The sequence below is a fragment of the Gobio gobio genome (genome assembly GCF_949357685.1).
Source record: "Gobio gobio genome assembly, chromosome: 15".
NCBI classification, from domain to species: Eukaryota; Metazoa; Chordata; class Actinopteri; order Cypriniformes; family Gobionidae; genus Gobio; species Gobio gobio.
The window spans coordinates 33895196-33919540 of record NC_137108.1 but is presented as its reverse complement, the minus strand read 5'-3'; the positions used below and the strand labels follow the sequence as shown (position 1 = coordinate 33919540).

The 24345-nt window shown below is 41.5% G+C and overlaps 2 protein-coding genes across 4 annotated transcripts in view; both read left to right on the top strand.

Annotated features, from left to right (window-relative positions):
* dop1a (DOP1 leucine zipper like protein A) overlaps positions 1 to 20665 on the top strand; it is a 29540-nt gene extending 8875 nt beyond the window's left edge. Inside the window, exons 13-38 of one of the 3 annotated variants that reach the window (XM_079836204.1) lie at positions 267 to 296; positions 863 to 1096; positions 3726 to 4278; positions 4631 to 4902; positions 4985 to 5137; positions 5242 to 5342; positions 5464 to 5729; positions 5818 to 7897; positions 8225 to 8336; positions 8476 to 8658; positions 8755 to 8880; positions 8956 to 9090; positions 9206 to 9261; positions 9345 to 9449; positions 10014 to 10080; positions 11226 to 11370; positions 11491 to 11570; positions 11851 to 11960; positions 12119 to 12268; positions 12375 to 12436; positions 12568 to 12720; positions 17657 to 17793; positions 17993 to 18048; positions 18173 to 18337; positions 19107 to 19236; positions 19428 to 20665. In XM_079836204.1, the coding sequence (XP_079692330.1) occupies positions 267 to 296; positions 863 to 1096; positions 3726 to 4278; positions 4631 to 4902; positions 4985 to 5137; positions 5242 to 5342; positions 5464 to 5729; positions 5818 to 7897; positions 8225 to 8336; positions 8476 to 8658; positions 8755 to 8880; positions 8956 to 9090; positions 9206 to 9261; positions 9345 to 9449; positions 10014 to 10080; positions 11226 to 11370; positions 11491 to 11570; positions 11851 to 11960; positions 12119 to 12268; positions 12375 to 12436; positions 12568 to 12720; positions 17657 to 17793; positions 17993 to 18048; positions 18173 to 18337; positions 19107 to 19236; positions 19428 to 19730 (5964 nt within the window). In that variant the 3' untranslated portion in view covers positions 19731 to 20665. The remainder of the gene's footprint in view (positions 1 to 266; positions 297 to 862; positions 1097 to 3725; positions 4279 to 4630; positions 4903 to 4984; positions 5138 to 5241; positions 5343 to 5463; positions 5730 to 5817; positions 7898 to 8224; positions 8337 to 8475; positions 8659 to 8754; positions 8881 to 8955; positions 9091 to 9205; positions 9262 to 9344; positions 9450 to 10013; positions 10081 to 11225; positions 11371 to 11490; positions 11571 to 11850; positions 11961 to 12118; positions 12269 to 12374; positions 12437 to 12567; positions 12721 to 17656; positions 17794 to 17992; positions 18049 to 18172; positions 18338 to 19106; positions 19237 to 19427) is intronic. The other 2 variants (XR_013817994.1, XM_079836205.1) reach the window with 2 other exon arrangements.
* Positions 20666 to 20920: 255 nt separating this feature from the next.
* The window catches only part of snap91a (synaptosome associated protein 91a), a 73169-nt gene continuing 69744 nt past the window's right edge, over positions 20921 to 24345 (top strand). Inside the window, exon 1 of the mRNA XM_079836593.1 lies at positions 20921 to 21757. Within this exon, the coding sequence (XP_079692719.1) occupies positions 21628 to 21757 (130 nt within the window). The 5' untranslated portion in view covers positions 20921 to 21627. The remainder of the gene's footprint in view (positions 21758 to 24345) is intronic.

Below are 24345 nucleotides of genomic sequence, written 5' to 3'. Positions count from 1 at the left end.
CACCTCTTTAGTTATAGGCAACTAAACTACTTAAACATTTTAGTGACACTTGGTTTGTCTTAGCCTCATGGTTTAGGCATTTTCTACATGTGTCCAATTTTTATGTGTGTTGATGTCTTGTGAAAGTTTCAGAGATCGTCTTGGTCTAAGTTTCTCAAACACTGGTTGTGGATTAACCAGTCAGGGTTTCTGAAGTGTTTTCTGGCCTCTGCTCTGCTCGCTTCTGTCTGTCTGAAAATCTCTGCCTTCTTTTTCTTTCCTCAAAGCCTACTAGAAGCATGAGGGTTATCTGCCAGGTACAGTACTGCTCTTACTTGCTTCTTCACCTCACCTTCACTTCACTCTAATATTTTGGCTACCTTTCCAGAAACATCCATTAACGGCCTGTAATCTCCAGGTTTTCCCATTTCCTGCTCCCTGCTGGCTTTGAAAAAATAAACGCCACTTTAGCTTCACACCACTCACACCCTCTGGTCTGGAATGCCGTAAAAAACAGACAAGCGGAGTAATACAAAAATTAAAAAGCCTGTTTGCTGTTGTATTAAATGTATATTTATTGTTATATTATATCTAACATCTTACATTATATAATTATTTAAAAGAAACACTCATCATCTTTATCTATGGATGTTTGCGGAAGGTAGAACCATAAACTTGCATGAGCTCACCAATTAAAAATCTTAAGCTTGTTACTCCCTTTTACACCACACATAAAGCTTAAATGGTTCTTGTATGTTTTGTTAACCATCACTCTTAATGTAAAGCACTGACTGTGATGCAGGAATGGACCTCCAGCTGTCTTAATATTGACAAGGAACTGAGCCTCCCTCATGTATCTCTCTCCGTCTCTTTTTCTCTCTAGGAGACGTATATTGAGATCCAGACAGAGCACCTACCTCAGTTGCTGCTGCGGATGGTTTCCGCTCTTACCACACACCTGCAGGCTCTGGGCCTCAGAGAGCTCACCCACTGCCTGCGCCTCTGCTCGAAGATCCTCAGCAAAGTCCAGCCCCCTCTGGTGTCGCCCCTTGCGCTGCCTTCTGGTCCATCTTCTTCCACAACTACCCCTTCCTCTAGAGACAAAGATGAGAAAATGGTGAGAGCAGACAATCAAATGATACCCCAAACCACATAAATGACTGAATTTCTATATAATTCACATCTTTAACAGAACATTATAAGCTTAAGGTAACACATAATATATGCAGGGTCCCCACAGTTGTGGAAAAACTGGGAACAAACAAGCTTAGGATAAATTTCAATAGAATGTTTTTTTTCTAGTAATGCTCAGCTCTAAAATATTTTATCAGTTAGAAATCGCTGTTGCTGTTTAGTGCTATCTTGAAAATGTATCAGGGTTCCTATGGTGGAAAACCTAGAAATATACAGTCAATATATACACCTTCAACATTTTCTCACATTGTCAGTTTATTCACTATAGTTTAGAAAATGGTAATAAAACATATTTTGCTACCCTCACTTACATAAACGAACTATAGTATCCTGCACCGACTAGTAAAAAATGGTGTCTGAATAATTTTTGTTTGACTGTAAATTGCATTTATAGGGGCTCCCTTGGTAACTAAAGAAATAAATCAAATGAAAGTAAGAGAATCTAATTTGAATTTTAGTGGCTTTTAGAAGCTTTGATTCAAGCCCAACTAAGGGAACAAATTGGCACCAGTGCACAGAGAGCTAGCTCCAGTCTCTGTTCCTCTAATCTCTGCCCTGTGCTTCATGTACAATTTGTATAGGCATTCCACATAGGGAATATGTGTAGTGTAGATTAAAAAGTACCTTGACTTAACTGTTCAAAGTTCATTGCTGAAATGTACTCTTACTTCTCTGACTTTGTACATCACTCAGCACTTTATTTAACTGCCAATATCAACAGTACTCTGTAAACTTAGAATGTCTCTTTATTGTTTTTGAAGTCTTTGGAAGCAGTCCCTAGAGCATTGGTCTGTTAAAGTCAAGCCAATATGGCCTGTTTGCCATACAAGCACTGGGCTGGAAACAACAATTCTTCTGCCTGATGGTGTGTGTCTCTCACTGTACATGCCTTCACTGACTCCCTGCTCTGGGTTCAGTAGATAGAATGGTCCTCCCTCATTGGCCACTGACATACGTTTGTTAGGGTGTGTGTGTGTGTCTGTGTGTGTGTGTGTGTGTGTGTGTGTGTGTGCGCGCCCCAATGACCTGTTTGCTATCTTACTGTGACTACGTCTCTCTACCATAAGTGAAGCTTCATCGAAATTATGCCAGACTCCCTGGATGGTGCCAGAATGCAGGGAGGGTAAGCAAGGGAATAGGGATGAGACGTTCATGCACAGCTGAGTTCCTTTCTCTAGTGGGAGCCAAGTCTAGCCTCTGAGGCCCAAGGGTCTGTAATTTCCACTCAGGTGAAAATGGCCTTCAACCTCTCAAGCTCTCGCCTTTCCCTCCTCTGGGGCTTATACAGAACACTGCTTGCCACCTGAGCCTGGCTCTGCACTGCTACAAGGTTCTATGATTGAAATCACTGAGTTGTGGATGTCTGAATGTTTTATAGCCGACCCACAGCATGATGGGAAGGGCTTCATGTTAAAGTGTAGGACTGAGAGAACTGTGTTCTGTGCAAGAAATGGCTTCTCATTTTACAAGCATGGAATTCCTTGCAGGATCACAATCACTATGATAATATAGCAATATAAGATTATTGACATGATGCAAATAGGGATTCAAAAAACTACATATTTTCAAAATCGACTTGTTGGAGGTCAGCCTTAAGGAAGCCCTTTTTGATTAGACTGGTTTAGGTCTCCCTTGACCTGTTTCAGATGTGTTAACATAAGATGCATTCTTGTATTCAAAAACAGCTTGATAGAGCTCACCATAATTAAACCGAATTCACTGGTTTCGAGTTGTTTTAAACTTGATGCACTCTCTTAACTGTGATGGGATTCTCAAATAAAAAAACTGCACCAGATGTAACACAACAGGGCTTGACATTAAACCTTGATATGTACTTACCCTTTGAACAAATAAATAGGTCTTTCACTTGTTTAAGTTAATAAGTGTCTTGTCCGCAAAGAAAAAAGGACTTATAAATGTAACTTGTTTTGAAGCAATATTCTTATCAGTGTTCTCTCAGCTCTTATTTACAGCATATTTGTGATTTTTATAAAAAAACAATTTTCTTTTTTCTCGCAAGAGACTTTCTCACACAGACTGGCATGATGTTACTGTCCTTACATGATCTATTATCAGTCACAGTTTACGCTGAATTAAATAAATTCAGGATCATTCTCGCCCAAACATTTTGGTCACTGAAGTTTCTGTGCTTCACTAAATATTTTTATTAATATTTCAATTAGACTACTTCACTTCAATTAGACTAACAAAAATCCGATTGTCTGGGATAAGCGGGCAAGCATGAATGTCGAGCCCTGCACAATGGTCAAAGGTGTATGTCTGAATGTGTTTGTCTATAGTTCCAGTGCTTTAAAGGGGTTACATTTAAAATTGTTACTTTGAGTTTTATCATTCAAACAGTGAAGGACAAAGTTATCAGCATGCTAACTACAAGCACCACCTCTAAAAATCTCAAAACTAATCCAATATATTTAATTAACTTAATGAAACTTTGAAACTGATTAGGGTTTTGCACAGTGGTGTCAGGAGAAACTGTGTTTTGTATGCCATGCTGGAGAGAAATAAACTTTTTCATTTCCAATCTTGCTCAGGCCCTACCAGTCACCCTTGATGCCCCTGGGAGCACTGATGTATTTGATGATGGCGACAGTGCTTCCAGCAGCCGATTATCAGAGAGTGGATTTACTGATTTCATCCAGTACCAGGCTGAACGTGGCGAGCAACCTGAAAAGATGCAACACCCCGAGGATGATGCATCCATTCCTCAAGATGTACCTATCCAACCCAAAACTAAACCCAAATCTGGGCTCAGTAGTTCAGCCCACAGTAAGCCCCAGGACAAGCCAGTGATGCAGTGCTGTCTTGAACATTTCCAGCAGTTCCTTTCTTTCCTAGTGAGGCTTTACATCACCCCAGGTGGTCAGGCAGAGGAAGGAAAGAGCTGCAATGCAGAGATGGACACTCTAACAGTGGTGACTGATAAAACATGGACAAGTGGTTTTGAGGAGCAGATGTCTTCTGGGCAGATGGAGTGTCTGGCTGCATTCACTGCTGCCTGCCAGCTCTTCTTGGAGTGCTCCAGTTTTCCAGTCTACATTGCTGAGGGCAACATGAAGTCCTCACCCACTAGAGAGGAGCAGGCTGGTAAAAATGACTTTCTGCTGCCATTTCTAAACCTTATGTACCAAAGGTCAGCCTGTCAGGCACCTTCCTCTAAGGTGTGACCTTGTTATCACAAATACTGCTGGACATTGTTATCCTTGACTGCCTCTGCCACCTTGAAACATAACTAAGAAATAAATATTAGTATTGCTTTAATATACAGCCCATACATACATGATGGCACAATTAACTTTTTATCCCCTCATGCATTATGCGTTAATTCAGTACAAAGGAATTTGGGGGCAGTTGCAGGATAGATTATATAAATGCAGGGTTTGTTTAAGACTTGAAATCCTTCTTTGTCACATATCTGTGTTGTGCCAATTCTTGACAGGTGAGAGTGTTCAGCCAGCGGTGTGGCTTCAGACCCTGATGGATGCATGCTGTTCAGCTGCTGATTTCAGTATTCAAGCAGTAGCTATCTCACTTGTCATGGACCTTGTCGGACTCACACAGTCTGTAGCTATGGTGACAGCTGAGCGTGTGGCAAGTCCAGACTCGGGCCAGCCAATGAGCCCGAGCCAGGGGCGTGTTGCAGTGGTGATTCGACCACCACTCACACCGGGTATCTTGAAGTACATTGCAGAGAAAACAGATTTCTTCAAGGTTTGCATTATTTCTTCACTTGTTTTCATTCTCTTGAAGTCTCTCCTTCTATATTGATCACCTTCTCACTTCTCTCCCGTAGAGTGTAGCCCTTATCTTATGGGATCAGTTGGGAGAGGAGACCCCCCAGCACCACAAGCGCAGTGTGGAGCTCTTTTACCAGCTTCACAATTTGGCTCCGTCCCCCAGCATTTGTGAAGATGTCATTAGCCAGAAGCTCATGCATCGGGACAGGGTCAGTCATACATGCATGCATAGAACTCCACAAACAAGTGGCATAGAATTGCACAACTATACATGCACAGTTATTTTTTCACATATTCCCAAATTTTATTTTAGAGAATACGCCTGGAGGCTCATGTAAAATTCTCAGTTCTTTGGCACCTAACCAGAGACTTGAATATCACCAAATCCTCCCCTTTCAATCGGACCTTTGACAGGTAACAGCACTACTATGTGAGATGAAGTCTAATTATGCAAAAACAAATATGGCTTGGGAGAATCATCTTAAGACACTGCCATTGATCGTTAAATCGCCTCACCATTCTCTTCCTCTTGTAGGTCTCTGTTTATCATGTTAGACAGCCTCAGTTATTGGGACGGCTCTGCAAGTGCTGTTGGCAGGGCCTGGTTGAACCAGGTTTTGCAGAGACATGACATAGCTCGTGTTCTTGAACCTCTACTGCTTTTGCTGCTGCACCCTAAAACTCACCGTGTATCCATACAGCGGGTTCAAGCACAGCGTCACTGGACACAGGCCTTTCCCAACCCACTGGAACAAGAGTCCTCTGAGCCCATTTACATGAGGGATATGGGCTATACTGAAAGTAAGAGGGTTCATTTAGTAATCTAAATAGATTTTTTTTTTAATCAAAATAAATATTTGCTGTCAAATGTGATTTGTCTCCTCTGCAGGAGGAGTCCAAGTGTATGGCAGATGCCTCCCATTGGATGATATGGAACCCTTTAGCCTGACAGTCAACCCTTTAAGTGACAGTCTTTCTCTCTTGAGCCTTAGTAGCGAGAACCTGCAGCTGTGTGGCGAATATCAACCTCCTGATCAGCAGGGGGAGCACCAGAGCTCAGATTCGAGTGGCTCTCAGTCCTCCACTATAGACAATGGCAGCTTTGATGAACTGGAGGGAGGTGGTAGCACTGTTAATATATCTGATCCTGTGCTTTGTCAATCGGTTTCATTAGAGGAGGAGTCCTTGCACAAGGCAGTTTCTGCTGTGCTTTTCGAGCTTGTAGACAGAGTGGTGCAAACGGTGGAGAAAGAGTCCTCTGAGACACCATCATCTCCTGATGCCTGGATTCAGACAGACTCTGACAGTTCTAATTCATCCACCGATACCTCTAATGGGCCATGCATCACCCTTGCCCCCTTCTCCAACACCCAACCTAGAACGCTCCCAGAACTGGTTGCAGGGGGAACCTTGGAGTTCCTGGCTGTGGCCTCAATGGATGCTACAGGGGAAGAGGATCATCGGGAAGGCATCGCTCGGCATAGCTCCTCCCCTTCGATCATTACACTGCCGGACATTGGTGGCAGTGCTGCCACCGAGCAGAGTCTCCAAGTAGATGACCAGCACCGCAAGCGCAGCCACAGCAGCACCCAGCTCAGCCTAAAGGGTAAGATTATGGAGCGTCTGGTGGACAAATCCCCAGGGGCCAAGCCTAAAACCAAGAAGGTCAAGAGGAAAGTTGATGAGAGACGCAAGACCAACCAGGCTGAGAAGACCCGGCCCCCCAGCATCTTCTTTGGTGACAGTCTTGACTTGGAGAACTGGTACAGCTGTGGGGAAGGGGAAGTGTCTGAGATTGAAAGTGACATAGGTTCACCCAGTGGTGGGGCTTCAAGTGGGGTGGGAGGATCTCACACTTCTGGGTCACCTCGTTTCAACATCCATCCCCTATACCAGCATGTGCTGCTCTATCTTCAGCTCTATGACTCCTCTCGGACTCTGCATGCGCTCACTGCTATTGCAGCCATGCTACGTGCTTCACCAGCAGGATTTGTGAGCGCCATCTCCACCACCAGCATAAACAACACATACACTCCACAGCTCTCTCTTCTGCAGAACTTGCTAGCACGCCATCGTGTCTCTGTCATGGGCAAGGATTTCTACTGCCCCATCCCACAGGACTCGCACTCCCACTCCTTCCGAAGTGCCATGTTCCTGGAGATCATCATCTCCCTCTGCCTCTATTTTCTGCGCAGCTATTACTCCGCCCATGTGGCCGCCACATCACAGGACCTGGCAGGCAACCATGCCATGCAGCTGACAAGTGTGGAGGTGTTGACACTGCTCTTCAGCGAGCTTGCTAAGGTCACTGGGGGCTCAGCCAAGGGCTTTGCAAGCTTTATTTGTGATGTTTTGTCCAAATGCAAGGTGCAGAAGGTAGTGCTACACTGTTTGCTCTCCACCATCTTTAGTGTACAAAAGTGGCACGAACACCGTGCGCGTGGCACCAATGTGGCTGCAGTCGAGGAGGGCCTTTCAGAGGACAGCGTCATCAATCTGTCAGAGGACCAGTTGGACAACTGCAGCGCCATACAGTCACAACTTTTACGTCTGCTTCAGAGCCTGGTGGTGTTGGAGCACCGTGTGATGATCCCAGTGGATGAGGGTGGAGAGGGAGGTCCGGGATCAACTGGGTCTAGTGGCGGACCTAATGGTCCTGGGGCTGGTTTTGAACTGATTGGAGGCGAGGTAGAGCATGTCAACCCACAACAACCTATGACTTCCCTGCAATACCTGCATGGGCAACCCATTACAGCTCAGGGCATGTTTCTGTGTGCTGTGATCCGAGCCCTGCATCAGCATCATGCATGCAAGATGCACCCACAGTGGATTGGCCTTATAACAGCCACTTTGCCATACATGAGAAAAGTGCTTCGGCGAGTAGTTGCATCTGTTACGCTTCAGCTGTGCAAAAACCTTGACAACCTTATCCAGCAATACCGCTACGAGACAGGCCTCACGGACACCAGGTACTGGACCAATTCAATTATATAGCAGAGAAACAAGGCAAACGCACTAGTTCACAAAGTTGTTTGTATTGAAATTTTCAAATTGTCATAACGTCTTCAAACAGGTCTCACACAGCAACCACAAAATTATTATTATGTGATGAGTTATTAATTTATATCCACAAGAGGGCACTGTTCACCTTAAATTCTTCAGTTATTGCCCTAACAATGTCATGGTGGCCTTTTAAATAGCACTTTATGGAATATAAATGAAAATAAATACTATAAATGTTTGAAGCAGTGCTTTGTTTATGATGGGAAAGCCAATGTGTCTGTGTATATTTTTAGGCCCCAGTGGATGGCATTGTGTATCCCTCCTGACCTGATTTTAACTGTACTAGAAGGAATGACAGCCATAATCCATTATTGTCTGCTAGACCCAACATCACAATATCACCAGGTGAGGGAGCTAGTGATTCATGCTTGTGTAGTCTTTTAAATGCTTAAGATAATGGACTGGAATAAATGATGAGAACAATTTACTAATAATGAGTATTAGAATGAGTTTTTCTTAATGCTTATATGCATGTAATCCTCAGCTCCAGGCGAATGTAGATCAGAAGCACCTTGCAGAGGCACGTGCAGGCATTCTCTCCATCTTGCACACCATCATGTCCTCCGTAACCCTGTTGTGGGGCGTCATTTATCTGGCTGATAGTTCTGACAGGCCAGCTGCAGCCTCTGCCTGCTCCACATCCAACATCAATCTGGGTTCCACAAAGGTACCATGACTTGTGTCTTAAGACATGTAGTGACTGTTCTTTGGTCCTGCGTGTAGTCCATGTGCTAGGCTAACTAGTTTTTTCACTTGTTCACAGAATCTCAGGCAGCAAATTCTAGAGCTGCTGGGCCCAATCTCAATGAATCATGGAGCTCACTTCATGGCTGCTATTGCTTATGTGTGGAATGAAAGGAAGCAGGCTAAATCTCCATCCAGGAACAAGGTATGAACTACACCAGAAGTCATCTGTTATTGTACCCTGAGACTTCAAAAACCATTGTGTTGGTCTGTATTTTAGGTAATTCCCACAGCTAGTGAGGAACAACTTCTCCTTGTGGAACTTGTTCGTTCAGTAAGTGCCATGCGAACTGAGACTGTGATACAGACAGTGAAGGAAGTCCTCAAGCAGCCCCCAGCCATCGCCAAAGAGAAGGTATAGTTACGAATATACTGACAACTCCCGTGATTCCTCTCCAGTCACTGTCAATTACTGCTGTTGGTTTTGCAGGTAGATTTAAGACTCCCCTTTGCCTTTCTTAATTTTACAGAAGAATCTTTCCCTGGAGGTCTGCATGCTTCAGTTTTTCTATGCCTATGTACAGAGGTAAGTGAACTGACCAACTATAGTCATATCAGTATATGCCAAAAGTATTGTCAGTCTCACTGCTCTTGTCTCATCTCTATTAGTATTCCGGTGTCCAGTCTGGTTGATAGCTGGCCATCACTCTTGGCATTGCTGAAGGACTCTGTGCAGCTCGGTCTGCCTGCTCCGGGACAGTTCCTCATACTAGGGTAAGTTCTTTTTCACAAATCCTAGCACAGCCATACTTTCATTTCAAAACTACATTTGTTTAAAAATGGTTTTACTTACAAGATAAATGGTGGCAAATGAAATGGATGTGTCTAATAACAGATATCTGATCCTGTGCTTTTTTCAATCTGTTTTGTTTGAGGTGGAGTCCTTGCGCAAGGCAGTTTCTGCTGTGCATTTTGAGCTATAATAAGGACTTCATTAGCTGTCAAGCATATTTCATTGGAATGTTATGGATTAAACGATACTAGACAATGTTTAATTGAGAAGGTTTATTAATAGACATTTAAAAAAAAAACGTTTTCTCCTGGGAAATTCTATCCAATATCAACCTAAAAGAGCTTATGTAGTTGCTATATGTTTGTATACTGAGAAAGTATTGTTAAATTATTGTATATAATTTTTCTTATGATTATTTTCATTTCTACATGAAAATAGTGTGAATAGTGTTTGCTGTTGATTGATAAATAATAAATAAATAAATAAGTAAATTCACATATAAGATTACAATAAGTATCAGAAATTAATTTGTATGTTTTCTTTAGAGTATTGAATGAGTTTATCCTAAAGAATCCCACCCTGGAAAGCAAGAAGGACCAGCGTGAGCTACAGGTGACCTTCTTATTTTTTTTGACATGGTTACTTTGTATTACTGTTTTTTAGGGCTGTAATCTCCCAGTCGATTAGTTGATTATTAGTTGATACGTTCTGGCGCGACCAAAATTCTGATTGGTCGATTTTTTTGCCACGTTCATTTCATCAGTTTTGCCGCGCCGCGTTCATGTCATCAGGTGGAAAGCACTAATTGCTAATAGGGGTGTTTTCAGAGCACCCCTGTTTCACAGGTAACAGTCTGTCTTCAAAACACCCCCCTTGTTTTCACTCTTTTGGATTAGCCCAACTCACGGGAGAAGAGAGACAGATTGAAGTCTTTCTTTTACTGTCTATGATTGAAGTAGGCTAGTTTGCTGTATTTATTTAATTGTGAGTGTTTTTTCTGCTCTTGATCTGGCCTGTTTAATAAATATTCCTTTTTTTATTAAAGTGGACGTGCCTTTTGTGTTTAAGAGTAAAAAGCCGCGAAGCTGAGATGAGCTCCTGTGTTCGAGCTGCACAGAGCGGCTGAAATAATAGTGTCTGTCAATTATAATACACATGACAAAAACAATTGTTTAAATTATGTTGCATATTCCTCAAAAGTTTTTGTGATGATATCACTAGTTGACAACATAGTACTATATTTTCGGAAATCATAGGCTGTGATATTGCGCAGGTGCACGTGATGCAACGCTGTCAGAGCCGACAGACTTGTGTGTCAGACTCATTTCAGTGCAAAATAATCAGGCCAAAAACGATTTAATATACTGCAAATAGCCTACTAGTTTTTTGTGTTTATTTATAATTAATTTAGGCAGACAACAAGGCTACCAAGTACTGCGCACAGTGCGCAGCTAATTCATTTAACGTTTTTATTTCTAACGTCATTTTTAGTCGAAAATTTCAGGACTTCAGTCGACCAAGATTTTCTTTGGTTGATTACAGCCCTACTTTTTTTTTGGACATTGTACCATGGTATTACCATTTCACTATTTCACTACCACTCACTAATACCACAGTATATAAAAATGGCAATTTTACAGTACTAAGGTAAACATTTAAAGTACCATGGCATTGCCATCTGTTAAGAGTGTCAGCTGTTTCTCTTACATGTATCATTTTAAATGTTCACATCAAATCATAAATCCATGATTCTCCAGGATGTGACCCATAAGATCGTAGAGGCCATTGGAACGATTGCAGGCTCGTCCTTAGAACAGACCACGTGGTTGAGGAGAAACCTGGAAGTCAAACCTTCCCCTCAAATCATGGTGGAAGGGGCCAGTCTGGAGGCAGATGTAGAAGGTCAGAGACTATGTGTGTCTGTGTTTATGTAAGGTATAGCCCATGTGCATCGACCCCTGTTAGCATGCACAGCTCCATGCGGGTATGGCGAGTCTCTCACTAACAGTATGTATGTTTCAGATCTAATGCTCACAGTGATGGAGGCCTCCAGCTTCACTCCATCTGTGTACAGTGTTCACGCTCTCACATTGCTGGCTGAGGTAAACACAAGAATGTCACATGCAAACTCTTTTCCTTCTTTAAATACACAACAAGCCAAAATCTACCACAACTGGTGCAGCAGATATCATTTGTAAATTAGAATTTTGCATTGGTATCAAGCACACCAGGAACATTCACAGCTCACCAGAGGTCGTGCTCTGCCCTGCTCTGCCCTACTTGTCTCTACTTGTATGTTTGCTTTTTTTTTTGCATTGTTGTGTTGTTTGGCTTTCTGTGAATTGAATTATTGTGCTCATGTTTACATGGGTGTCTTTGCAGGTGCTGGCTCATCTATTAGATATGGTCTTCTACAGTGATGAGAAGGAGAGAGTGATCCCTCTGCTGGTCAACCTCATGCATTATGTTGTGCCCTACCTGCGTAACCATAGGTATTTATTCCTCAAAACGCAACACTGTTGACAGAAGATGAGGAATTGACAATTAATTGGACACAAAGTTGCTGAAACTGCTTTAGTGTCTTGGATTTTCTAATTGAAAGTTATTATAGGGATCAAGCTCTTGTTGCTCTCTGTCTTCTTTTTGCCAGTGCTCACAATGCCCCCAGTTATCGTGCATGTATCCAGCTGTTGAGCAGCCTCAGTGGATATCAGTACACCCGGAGAGCCTGGAAAAAAGAAGCTTTCGACTTGTTTATGGACCATACATTTTTCCAGATGGACTCCTCTTGCGTCAGCCAGTGAGTCCTGTACAGCACAACGTGTCCTTTCTCCTTTTCGCAGTGGTTTTACTGCTGCTCAAAGGGGACAATGTGACCTGTAGCTGACCACATCTCTCTCTTTCAGCTGGAGAGCAATCATAGACCACCTGATGACTCATGACAAAACCACTTTCAGAGACCTGATGAGTGAGTCTTCCCTTTTCTACTAAGTGGGCCTTCCAGCTGCGCCCATCTTATTGCTCTATCATCATCATCGAGTTGATGTTATTGTGTGAGTGTTGTAGAGATGAACTTGTTAACATTTTGTATTTGTGCAGCCCGAGTTGCCGTGGCTCAGAGCAGCTCTCTGAGTCTTTTCACCAATCGAGATGCAGAGCTTGAGCAGAGAGCCATGCTACTCAAGCGACTGGCCTTCACCATCTACAGCAGTGAGGTGGACCAATACCAGAAGTACTTGCCAGACATTCAAGGTACACACAGACACTAACAGACATGCTACAAAAGTCCAAAAATGAATTGATTTCAAAATCAGGCGTGTACAATCCTGAAGGGCCAATGTCCTGAATTTAGTTCCAACCTGCCCCAACACACTTGCCTGTAAGTTTCTAGATTTGTGATCCACTTCGCTTTTAGACACACACTTGCAAACTTCCCTGAGCTCTTCTCCAATTCGAAGTGTGTTCCAGTTCCTCAAGTGGACGAGGGAAGCTTATATGGACGAGTCAGGTGGACGAGGGGAGCGAGTCGACTTGTATGCAAACTTTAGGCAGCATGTACCACAATGCAACATGATTGTGACGCCATAGTAGATCGTTTAACCTATAGAATAGGTTTAAGCTATTAATTTCCCATTAACTATTAACCGTTAACTTAATAGTCATAGGTTATTGTATTGATATTTTATTATTAGTTTGTGTAATTTTATATATTTTCCCCCAACAGCTCAAGCATACCTAAAGGCATATAGAATGGTGCGTCAAACTAATTAATAAGAAAAAATAAATAAACAATATAATGTAAATAATAAATCAGTTCCATATCAAATTCCAAGTGATCAAGGGTGTGCGTAGGACGTTCCAATTCAATTAATTCACAGGTACTGCCAGTCAGGTCCTAAAAACTGAAAAAAAAATTTTTTAATCGGTTCACTCCGAGCAGAATCAGTATTTTAACGTTTTTTTTTCATGCGTTTCTTCTGTAACATTATCGTTCTGAAAACGGTTTGATTTGGAAAAAATGCTAGTTATTTATTTATTTGATTTATTTTGCCGATACTTTATATTGCTTGAATTGAACTTTATATAAGTATAAGTAAGAGGTTATGACTAAACCTCGTAACTCGAGTGGATCCTCAAAACCAAAAAACCTCATACAGTAGCTCCACCAACCTCAATCGTGAATTAAGTCCTGCACGCATTTTGGAGACTGTCTCTGCTTGTTTGCAGTGCAAGGGGGAATAAAAAAAATGGTTCTTTGAATAAGTAGCTACAGCGTTTTCTTTATTCAAAACACAATGTCTGTAAAGGCTAATGTTTTATGTATTTGAGGAGCCGAGAAGAGTGTCTTAGGGCCTGATTTACTTACAGCTTGCGCCAACGCAAAACTACTGTCAGAATTTACTAAAGCATGCACACAGTGAAAAATCTGTGCTGAAAAGGTGTGGACAGTTATTTTTGCGACTGACCTTATTGCATATGCATTTGTTGGAGTTTCCCTTTCAGACACAAAATTTATGGGAGGAGAGTATTTAAATGAATCCGGGATGGTGATTTACTAAGGTTTGCGCTCATCAATTTAATGTTTTTTGCGTCTTTATTTACCGGCCAAAAGAGTACGTCTTAAACCAGAAGCTAATTTGCGGTGCTCTTGTTAGATTGCATTGGTCATTATGGAAATGATCCGGATGAGTCTGTGATGGGTCTTTCATTTGCGTGGCCTCAATAGATCACACTCAGAGCTTTCCACTCCCATCTGCGTTTAAAAAAAAAAAGTTTTTGGAATTGTGTTCTCGCACTAATTTGCCGTTTAGTAAATCTGGCCCTTAGTCTGGTATTTGCCATCTAGTCATAGCTTATACGGCCAGATATTTCAAACGACAGTAAAAACTGAGCGCCCACATAGCTACAATAACCTTTGTAATCTGTAAGTTGATGATAACTTAACTTAAAGGGTTAGTTCACCCAAAAATGAAAATTCTGTCATTAATTACTCACCCTCATGTCGTTGGACACCCGTAAGTCCTCCGTTCATATTCGGAACACAAATGGAGATATTTTAGTTGAAAGCTGATGGCTGAGAAAGGCTTCAATCAGGCCTCCATTGGCATTCAGTACATTGACACTTCCAAGATCCATGAAAGGCACTTAAAACGTCGTTACAAAGTCTATCTCACCACAGTGGCTCTACAATAATCTTACGATGCGACGACAATAGTTTTTGTGCGCAAAAAAAAATCAAAATAACACCTTTATCCAACTTGTTCTCGACTTCCGTGTATGCCTCCACGACGCATGCGCGAGAATATGACGCAGATCCGGCGTTCGGACATATGACCCAGAAGCGATTTGTTTACGAGCAGAGGAAGACGCGCGTGTCTCAGCTGTTGGATTCTACATTGATCGTGCTTTAGGTCTCGGCGTAGTGCTCAAAATGGGGCCTAAGTGTGTATTTCATGGATAGCCGAACACCGGCGCTACGTCATATTCTCGCGCATGCGTCGTGGAGGCACACACGGAAGTCGAGAACAAGTTGGATAAAGGTGTTATTTTGATTTTTTTTTGCGCACAAAAACTATTGTCGTCGCATTGTATGATTATTGTAGAGCCACTGTGGTGAGATAGACTTTGTAACGACGTTTTAAGTGCCTTTCATGGATCTTGGAAGTGTCAATGTACTGAATGCCAATGGAGGCCTGTGTGAAGCCTTTCTCAGCCATCAGCTTTCAACTAAAATATCTTAATTTGTGTTCCGAATATGAACGGAGGTCTTACGGGTGTCCAACGACATGAGGGTGAGTAATTAATGACAGAATTTTCATTTTTGGGTGAACTAACCCTTTAATGTGATGCACTTACTGACTCAGATGCGACCATTCTAATGACGGACTAAACACAAATCTTTGACATTCACTGGTCCCTCAAGTCCCTGTAAAGGCATTTCTGAGATTTGTTTCTAAACACATTATAAATGTTAGAAATGTATTGCTGAAACATGTTACAAAGACTGTGTAGTACTGAATTGACCTATCGGTAATCCCCTCCCATCGAACACCGATGTGCCAATGGCAGTTGAGTATCAGTTGCGCTGGGACCGGAACTCGGACATCTTTAGGTTTCAGCGCCATAGAGAAACATTGGAAAATCCGAAGCTGTCATCGGTTTTATGGTGTTTATGCTACAAAAATGGTAAACGTCGTGCCTGAGGTACTGCAACACTGATTTCAGGGATCCTGAGAGGATTTTCTGGTTGTCATACTCTTATTAAGTTACTATTAAAGTTAGTAATTCCCTGCTAACAAACCCACTAACTATAACTAACTGTTCTCATGCAACGGTGTAGATCAGAAACACGAAGGTCTACATTTCAGTGCATCTCTCCATATTAAACTGATTAAATGTGAATTTATGTAATCTTACCCTGCGGTACATGAACAGTGTTGATCCTGGATGTTATCATTTGCGATCGTAACAAGAGGCTTCTCCCGTTTGCATTGAGATCTGTAAACCATCGCTTCCAAATTAATCTCTCACCATATTTATTTTATTCCCATTTTATTTCTGTGAGTTTAGATATGTTTAAAGGTCTGCATTATCTGTCTTATAAGGGGGACTCCTATTTTGATGGGTATTATAGTCTACAGGTAATGAAAGGGAGATCTCGCACGCAGTTTATCGGAGTTGTTTTGCAGATACAAAGTTTACCAGTTAACTGCACCCCCGAAAAGGCATAAGGTCTGTGTATATGTTTGTTTACTGTGAGTGTTTTTGTGTAATTTGCTGTGCATGTTAATGGTAATGCCACGGAGAGAGGGCTAGAGAGAGAGGGTCTGTGAATGAGACGTTAATGCGCACTTCTTATGCTTTGTTTGTTTGTTCAGCTCTTACGATGATTTTTTTGAGTGAAAAACTATGTAATAAACTTCATAAACCATCAGTAAAGTTTGGCCATCATTCGGACGGGGTATACTCTACATTCTGTGTCCAAAAACATCTTGGGATAAGGTTTTCACACTGACAGCTGTACATTGTAAGATTTAGCAACTCCGAGTTGTCCGAGTTAGCAACAGTAATTAGGGGGGGCGGGGCTTACCGATAGGTCAATTGTGAAGTTGGACCGTTAAACAGTTTTTCACCATTGCTGTGTTCAGGATTTTTTGGGCGGGGCTAAAATGGTGGCTCTGACGCACTGGAGCCACTGAGCCTGGCCCCTCCCCCAACACTATCATAACTAGAGCACATTTGCATCAGTTCGCCTGCTCGATCGGGAGTAACTACAGCCTATAACTTACAAAACAGAAACGATGCTATCAAGAAGAGGTGGATTAATTTTTTGAACAGCTACCTTGATGGAGAGCTGAGGATCACCACCATCACCTGCCTCTGCAGTGACTTTACGTCGGATAGTTTTACAAAATTTCATCGGAGACTACTGGGATTCACTGATAATCCACTGCAGAATGGGGCCGAACCGATTATCTCCCGCCCGGTCCTTCATCCTCCCGTTCTGCCGACATCTGATGCAGTACGTGAACCTTGTCTTGTGTGCTTACGGCAGCTTTCCCGCGAGTGGGTGTGGTTTCGGCGCCGACAGCGGACACGCCCCCAGCATTTGAGAGCAGAGAATGCTGCTAATTTTTTCAAGACCTCGATAAGCTATTTTATTTACTTCGCGGATTTTTTTATGATTCAAATTTGGCTGGGTGTTTAATAACACATTTGTCTGTGGTGTGACAAACTCAGAACACATATTTTTATATTTAATTTTTACTTTACAGGGACTTTAAACTCCATTTAAACTTAATTTTGGAAAAATATTAATAATATAACGACACATGCAATGGTTCAAAATAATTTCAAATGAGTGTTTCTGTTCAGAACGTTTAAACTTGATTTGGTACAGAGCCCGGCTGCAAGTAGTGGACAATAGTAAGTAGTGCCAGTAGTGCAACGTAAGCAATGATGTACATCTGAGTTCCTCATAGTCACACTACCTGTTTAATGTTAGAAGCTATAAATACTATTAAAGGGTCATAATTAAACCACTTGAGTCGTGCTACACTATTGAGTAGATCACAATTTTTTCTGCTCTATTTGTTGCTCTTCTATTTCAGAGGAAATGTTACCGCTGTCAATGAGATTCTCAACTCGCTATACACAGTCCTTAACTTTTCCCACAATGTCATTTCAGAGCGTCTTGTGGAGAGCCTACGACTCCCTCAAGTGCCCATCCTCCATGCTCAGGTCTTCCTCTTCTTCAGAGTGCTTCTACTGCGCATGTCCCCCCAGCACCTGACCTCACTCTGGCCCACTATGATCACTGAGTTGGTGAGGATATGACACACCTCACACATTTACATATTACAAATAATCACAAGCAACATCTCACAAAGTTCTTGGCCTTAATGGTGAAATAACAGAAGTTCTCAGGGAGAATCTGGTGGGGAATACTTATTTGGTGGACCTTTTTTGTCTCATTCTTTTAGAATCAACCATGTTCTTTAGGCTTGCTTGTTTCTTCCCACAGGTTCAGGTGTTCTTACTCATGGAACAAGAACTCACTGCAGATGAGGACATCACCAGGTATCCATTTATCTGTTTGATCTTTTAGCTTTTGTTCGAAAAGTAAAATCTGGCTCCATTTAAGACCATGGGCGATTTTGTACATGTTGAATACTGATGAATGTGGTCTCTGGCCTCTCTCCAGGACCTCAGCCCCCTCTGTTGCAGGGCTCGAGACAACATACTCAGGGGGCAATGGATTCTCTACCTCCTACAACAGCCAGCGCTGGCTCAACCTCTACCTGTCTGCCTGCAAGCTGCTGGACCTGGCCCTCGCTCTGCCATCGGAGAGTCTGCCTCAGTTCCAGATGTGGGTGTTTTTACATAATAATGTTTGAAATGTATTTTAGTACAAGGAAGTAACTCAAGGCAGTTGTGGCCTAATGGTTAGAGAGTCAGACTTGTAAACCAAAGGTTGTGGGTTTGAGTCTCAGTACCGGGGAGTGAATGAACAGCACTTTCTTCCACTCTCATTACCCATAACTGAACTAGGCTCCTTACCCCCATTCGCTCCCAGCAAAAAATGCCTGCCCACTGCTCTGGGTGTGTGTTCACTATGGGTGTGAATCGTCTGGTTTCACGATTCAATTCAATTACAATTATCATGTCAACGATTCGATTAATTATCACGATGCAATTTTCAATATTACTGCACATCGCTACATTTTTGTCAATGAATACAAGCAGTCAGATATGAACTCCCTTTTTATTTGATCTGCTCCAAGAAAGTACACTTACTGAATATAGCAAACATCAAACACAACTTAAAGGGATAGTCTGCCCAAAAATTATCCCATAATTTACTCGCCATCCTAGGTGTATATGGCATTCTTCTTTCAGACGAATACAATCAGAGTTGTATTAAAATATATATGATCTATATGACTATATGATAATTGAAATGAGCTGGATAACATCACCGTTTTCTCCAGAGCGGCTGTACAGCCAAAACAAATTCATGCTTTGAAACAACCGGCATTGTAAAAAAAGCGTTATGTAAATAAAGGTGACTTGACTTAATTAATTACAAATATTGAGCATAATTAATTAGAAGGAAATAATAATACACTGTGCCACAGGTATCGCTGGGCTTTTGTCCCTGAAGCCTCTGATGACTCTGGTCTGGAGGTCCGCAGACAGGGGACTCATCAGAGAGAGTTCAAGCCCTATGTTGTCAGACTGGCCAAGCTGCTGAGAAAAAGGGCCAAGGTAATACAACCACAATATACACTTAATCTATGGAAATCTATTCTGTCCAATTGTTGCCTTGTTTTAATAGAGGTTCATTCCACATGATTAGCATAGGACCTATAACATTTATAGACTATTCAGTAGATTTACTAATGCCCCTAAGCCTAGGATGTTCTTTACCCTCATGGGAATGTCTCCATTAACTCTAGAAAAATCCAGAGGAAGACTGCTCCACACGCACTCTGTCCTGGGAGCCCGGACAGCTCCTGCTCACCCTTTATGTGATCCGCAGCATGGAGCAGCTCCTCCCTTTCTTCAACCTTCTCAGTCAGGTGTTCAGCAGTAAAGGCAACAGCCGCTCAGGACCATATCACAGCCCTACTCCCGGAGACGGCCCTTTCCCTAGCAAGGATGGCAAGTTGGAGAGCCAGAAAGTCTTCTGGAGCCGGGCCAGACAGAACATTGAGGAAATGGTTGAGAAGGACTTCCTTGAGGGACTCATAAAAACGTGACTTGACATGAACAAAACGTGAAACTATTAAGAAAAAACACTAACACCTCACCTTTTAAAAAAAATGGAAGAGAACAAAAAAAAAAAAGAAGTTTGTAAATTTTTTTGCATTTCTAATTAATGTATTTTCCCCGAAAAGCTTTACTATTTAATTTAAATTCTTTTACTTGTAAATAATGGCCAGCTGTGATGAATTCTTTAATTTGTTTGAGCCCATAGGATAGTATGATTATACTGTGCCATTCCATATTGTGGTGACTTGCCTAATAAAAGAGACATATCATGTGAATTTAAAACATTAGTGAATTCCCTCATGTCTTGTAGCAGACCTCGTGTCTCAACTAACCAATCAAACTTGCACTAATATTTGTTTCCTTTTGGGTTAGATTTCAAATGTTTCAACAAAAAACCTTTCTCGTAAGAAAAAAACAATGCATATGGGTGGATAGTTAAAAGTAATGTTGCTTTGAAAAGGATCAAAGCTATTATGGAAAAAGTCTATTGCATATCAGAGTGAGAGAGATAGGAAATAAATCAGACATGTTCCACTTGCTCTACAGCTGTTTTTCTTCTTTAAACAGTGATCTAAATGAACAAAAGTAACGAAATAAGCCTTTATTTATTTTAAGCCAGAGATGTGTTGCACGTTTATGGCAATGTGTCAGGTGGGTTTGTGAATTGTTCAACTAGAGAACGATTCATTCACTTTAAAGATTCGTTCATAAATGGGTATTTTGAATGAATCTGTTTAGTGATTGAATAGTTCTCGTTATTTCTGCTTTAAAACTCTTGACTTAAGCCATAATGTAATGAGAATGAGATTATGAATTTATAAAAAGAATGGAGAATACCATTATTTATAACTAATTTTTTTCAATGTGACATTGTTGTGTTTATAACCAAATAAAAGTTATATCAAGCAGTTGAAGGAACTTGAAGAAAATGATGATGCCTGCACATTCTTGAACAGTCCCTTGTTATACACACGTACATTTTAACCACGGATATCAGCGCCTGAACGGATATTTTGAGTGGACTGAGTGAAAAGATTCGATTCTCCGACCTAGAGGAATCAAAATCCCCACTACTAGTTACCATAGCAATAAAACAGCACATTTACATGGGGCGCAGATAGTAAAACGCAATCTGGGTTTTTAATGACGTGTGACCTGACTCATGCGTGTGGGCGGAGTGATAGGACAAATAAATAAATATTGAGTCCAGCAGGGACCGCGGCTTCCCGTTATCGCTGCGTTTCATCCTCCTTGTTCAGCAGTTGTCCGAAGCTGGACATAGCCACGGGGTGAATGAAAAGTCAGGCGAGCGTTTTTTAGAGATGAGGAGAACAACGCAAGCCGTTTGAAGGTTTGGGTGACTGCACATCCAGCGGGGTTTGTCGGGAAGATTAATCCTTGATCTGGAGGAGGAGAGAAGGACGACTGTTCGAGCCGAGCATCATCGTTAACAGCCTCTTCCAATTCAAAGTGGAAATAACGAGGAATATCTTTTAGGAATTTATAAAAAAAATTGTCTTTTATAATAATCAAGCTCACCGTTTTCTCTTTTTAAGAACTATTTGCGGTTGAAATACTCGTTACGCATCTCCCGCATCCCCACGAGGGGAATACACAGCGCAGGCGTTGACCTGAAATTTATATTTTAGTAAACACGAAGTCTCGCTCTATATGTTTTAGTATTGCCTTAGGTATGTCCGTTGCTCATCATCCATGGTAAAGACTATATCTAAGCTTGGTCTTATAACAAGAACATCATATTAATATCGCAAATTGCGGCCGAGAATCCATTTTAAAGGGCCTCATCCTTTTGGACGCTTTGGAGCAACTCGACGCGTCTCTTTCTACGGGAGTAAGGGCGTTTGATTCCGCGAGAGAAGAAAGATGTCGGGTCAGACTTTGACGGACCGCATCGCCGCGGCGCAGTACAGCCTCACGGGATCCGAGGTGGCTCGTGCGGTGTGTAAAGCGACCACGCACGAGGTGATGGCACCTAAAAAGAAACATCTCGAATGTAAGTTGGTTCAGGTTAAGATTACACCTTTCTTTGCCTTGTTTATGCCTATCAAATATACCTACACCATCTGTTCACCTATACACGTAATGGCCCATCATCATTCCTCAAAGGTCATCCACCACTGGATGGGTTAGAAAGGTCTGTGGTGCTGTTTTGGTGCCAGTATTGTGAAATGGAGATATGGAATTGCCCTGTGACTAATGGGCCCTCATTTCACAGTGGGTCTGTCACTGAGCAGAGAGACACCAGAATGAACAGAGAACATGGCTTCCGTCCACTGTATGGCCTGAAAGGAAACAGACTATTTATCACACTCTTCCAAGTAATTTGTTTGGAAAGCCATTTATTTGGTATGAAACACATAGCCTTGTTGATAAATACCATATATATGGATAAATATACCAATTATTTCATAAAACTAACCCATATAGCTACACACACACACACACACACACACACACACACACACACACACACACACACACACACACACACACACACACACACACACACACACACACACACACACACACACACACACACACACACACACACACACACACTCATATGAAGGATAGATGGACATTTTAAGATATAGATAGATAAGCAAATCTATCAACACTAAGTAAACTTACAGCATCTATAAAATACATATTTGCTACACCTATTCTATCTATCTATCTATCTATCTATCTATCTATCTATCTATCTATCTATCTATCTATCTATCTATCTATCTATCTATCTATCTATCTATCTATCTATCTATCGATTTTATATTATTTTGAATGCCAAGGTATTTTAACAACATACTCTATAACCTTTTGTCTACTAACTGTAAGTTTACTGTACATTATTTAGTGTTGATAGGATAGGAAGTGCACTCCAAGGCTAAAGTAATCAACCTCCAAATGAGGTTGAGTAGCATGTGGCCTGGAATCGTTTCGGCAGCCCCAGTACACTTTCATTGCCTCTCAGATTCACCTCTGCTGAATTATACATGCCTCATTCATAGGTCAAAGGTGAGGATGTCACCAAGAACATTAGGTGAAGCATTTGATACCGACGTCCGACCCCTTTGATATAAGTTTAAAACTCGATGTCTTATTGTGTCATGTAGAGAAAAAAAAACACAGATTGACAAATATGCATGTTGTTTACTCAGACCTCTAGTAGTAAAAGGAATTAGTAGAAATCGGACACAAAATGGACACACGATTCAACAAGCTTTTTGCATTGAGTGCATGTGATATTGAGAGTAAACAGTATTTGAAAAGCTTTTAAAAACGACTCATGTTGAAATGTAAACCGTGTCTCTTTGAAATATGGCACATTGTGTTTCTATCTGGGCTCTTAAATCAATGGCTTTCAAACAGTCCTGATCAGCATCACAAAAGGTCTGTGTTTGTGGCAGGTGTCCCAAGCTCCTAAGCGCTCTGACACACCCACATCTGTCTCAGAGGAGCATGGGTAATCAGAACATGTCAATTTAAGCAGAGATAAGCAATTCAACTGCAATGCTCAGGACAAATTCACATGCTTAAAAAGCTTTTCTTTGGTTTCCATCCATGTGATCCTCCTGTGCTGAATATGAGTTTATTTAAACCATTCAGTATTATTTTGTATGCAGCGTTCAGCTTTCAGTCGACGTGCCAGCAATCTCTTTAATGTGCTGACTCATTAGTTCCCCTCCCATTTTGAAATGTACACTCATTTCGGTAACATAATGTAGCTCGTCTTATGTGTACATAATTGTCATTTTTAGTATTTTGATATTTAAAACAAAATTAGAAAGTTAATATAATGAAATCAACTTGCATTTTGCTACATGGACATAAACGTGGAATGGAAACAGTATAGTCAGTTTGAACAGCAGGAAGGGGGCGGACCTTCTAGGTGGATTGTGCAGTCGAATTTGTGCATAAAGATCAGTGGCGTACAGTGATTTTCAGAAATGAGGAGGCAAAGTCCTTTTTTAATGTAAATTCATGCTCCAGTTGACACATTTTCACCAAACTGATTGCTCACTAAAACAAAACGCTAAAAGTCATTCAAGTTTGAATGTGATGTGACATAAAGCAGTGATATCTAAGTGGGTGAGTTGTTTACTTATTTTTTAGTTAATTGTCACATTAACACAATTATTCAATCAGACAACATGACTTTTCCCCATTCATTCTCAATTACCCATCACCAAACCCACCACACACTTTAGGGAGTCTCTTAAAAATCAGTGGGGGAGGCGAAAGAGACACTCTCGACGCAACTTTAACCACTGGTGTCAATGTTGGACAGTGCCACTTAAAAATCAGTTATTTATACACTTTGAATAGTCATATTTCATAAAATTTGTGTCGTTTTATTCATGTACTGTGGATTATTTTTTCATTACATTTTTGAGGAAGGAGAAATTGTCTCTGATATAGAGACTTCTTGTTTCACCTCACTTCTGAAATCTCCAAACCCCCACTGGGGTTTTAAACATTGCATTGCCTGTGTTTGGAACAGCCTACCAGAAGCAGCAGTAGCCGTGATTCAAACAGTACAATAGCAAATTGTCTTGAGTGTCCCTACGCAGATGATTC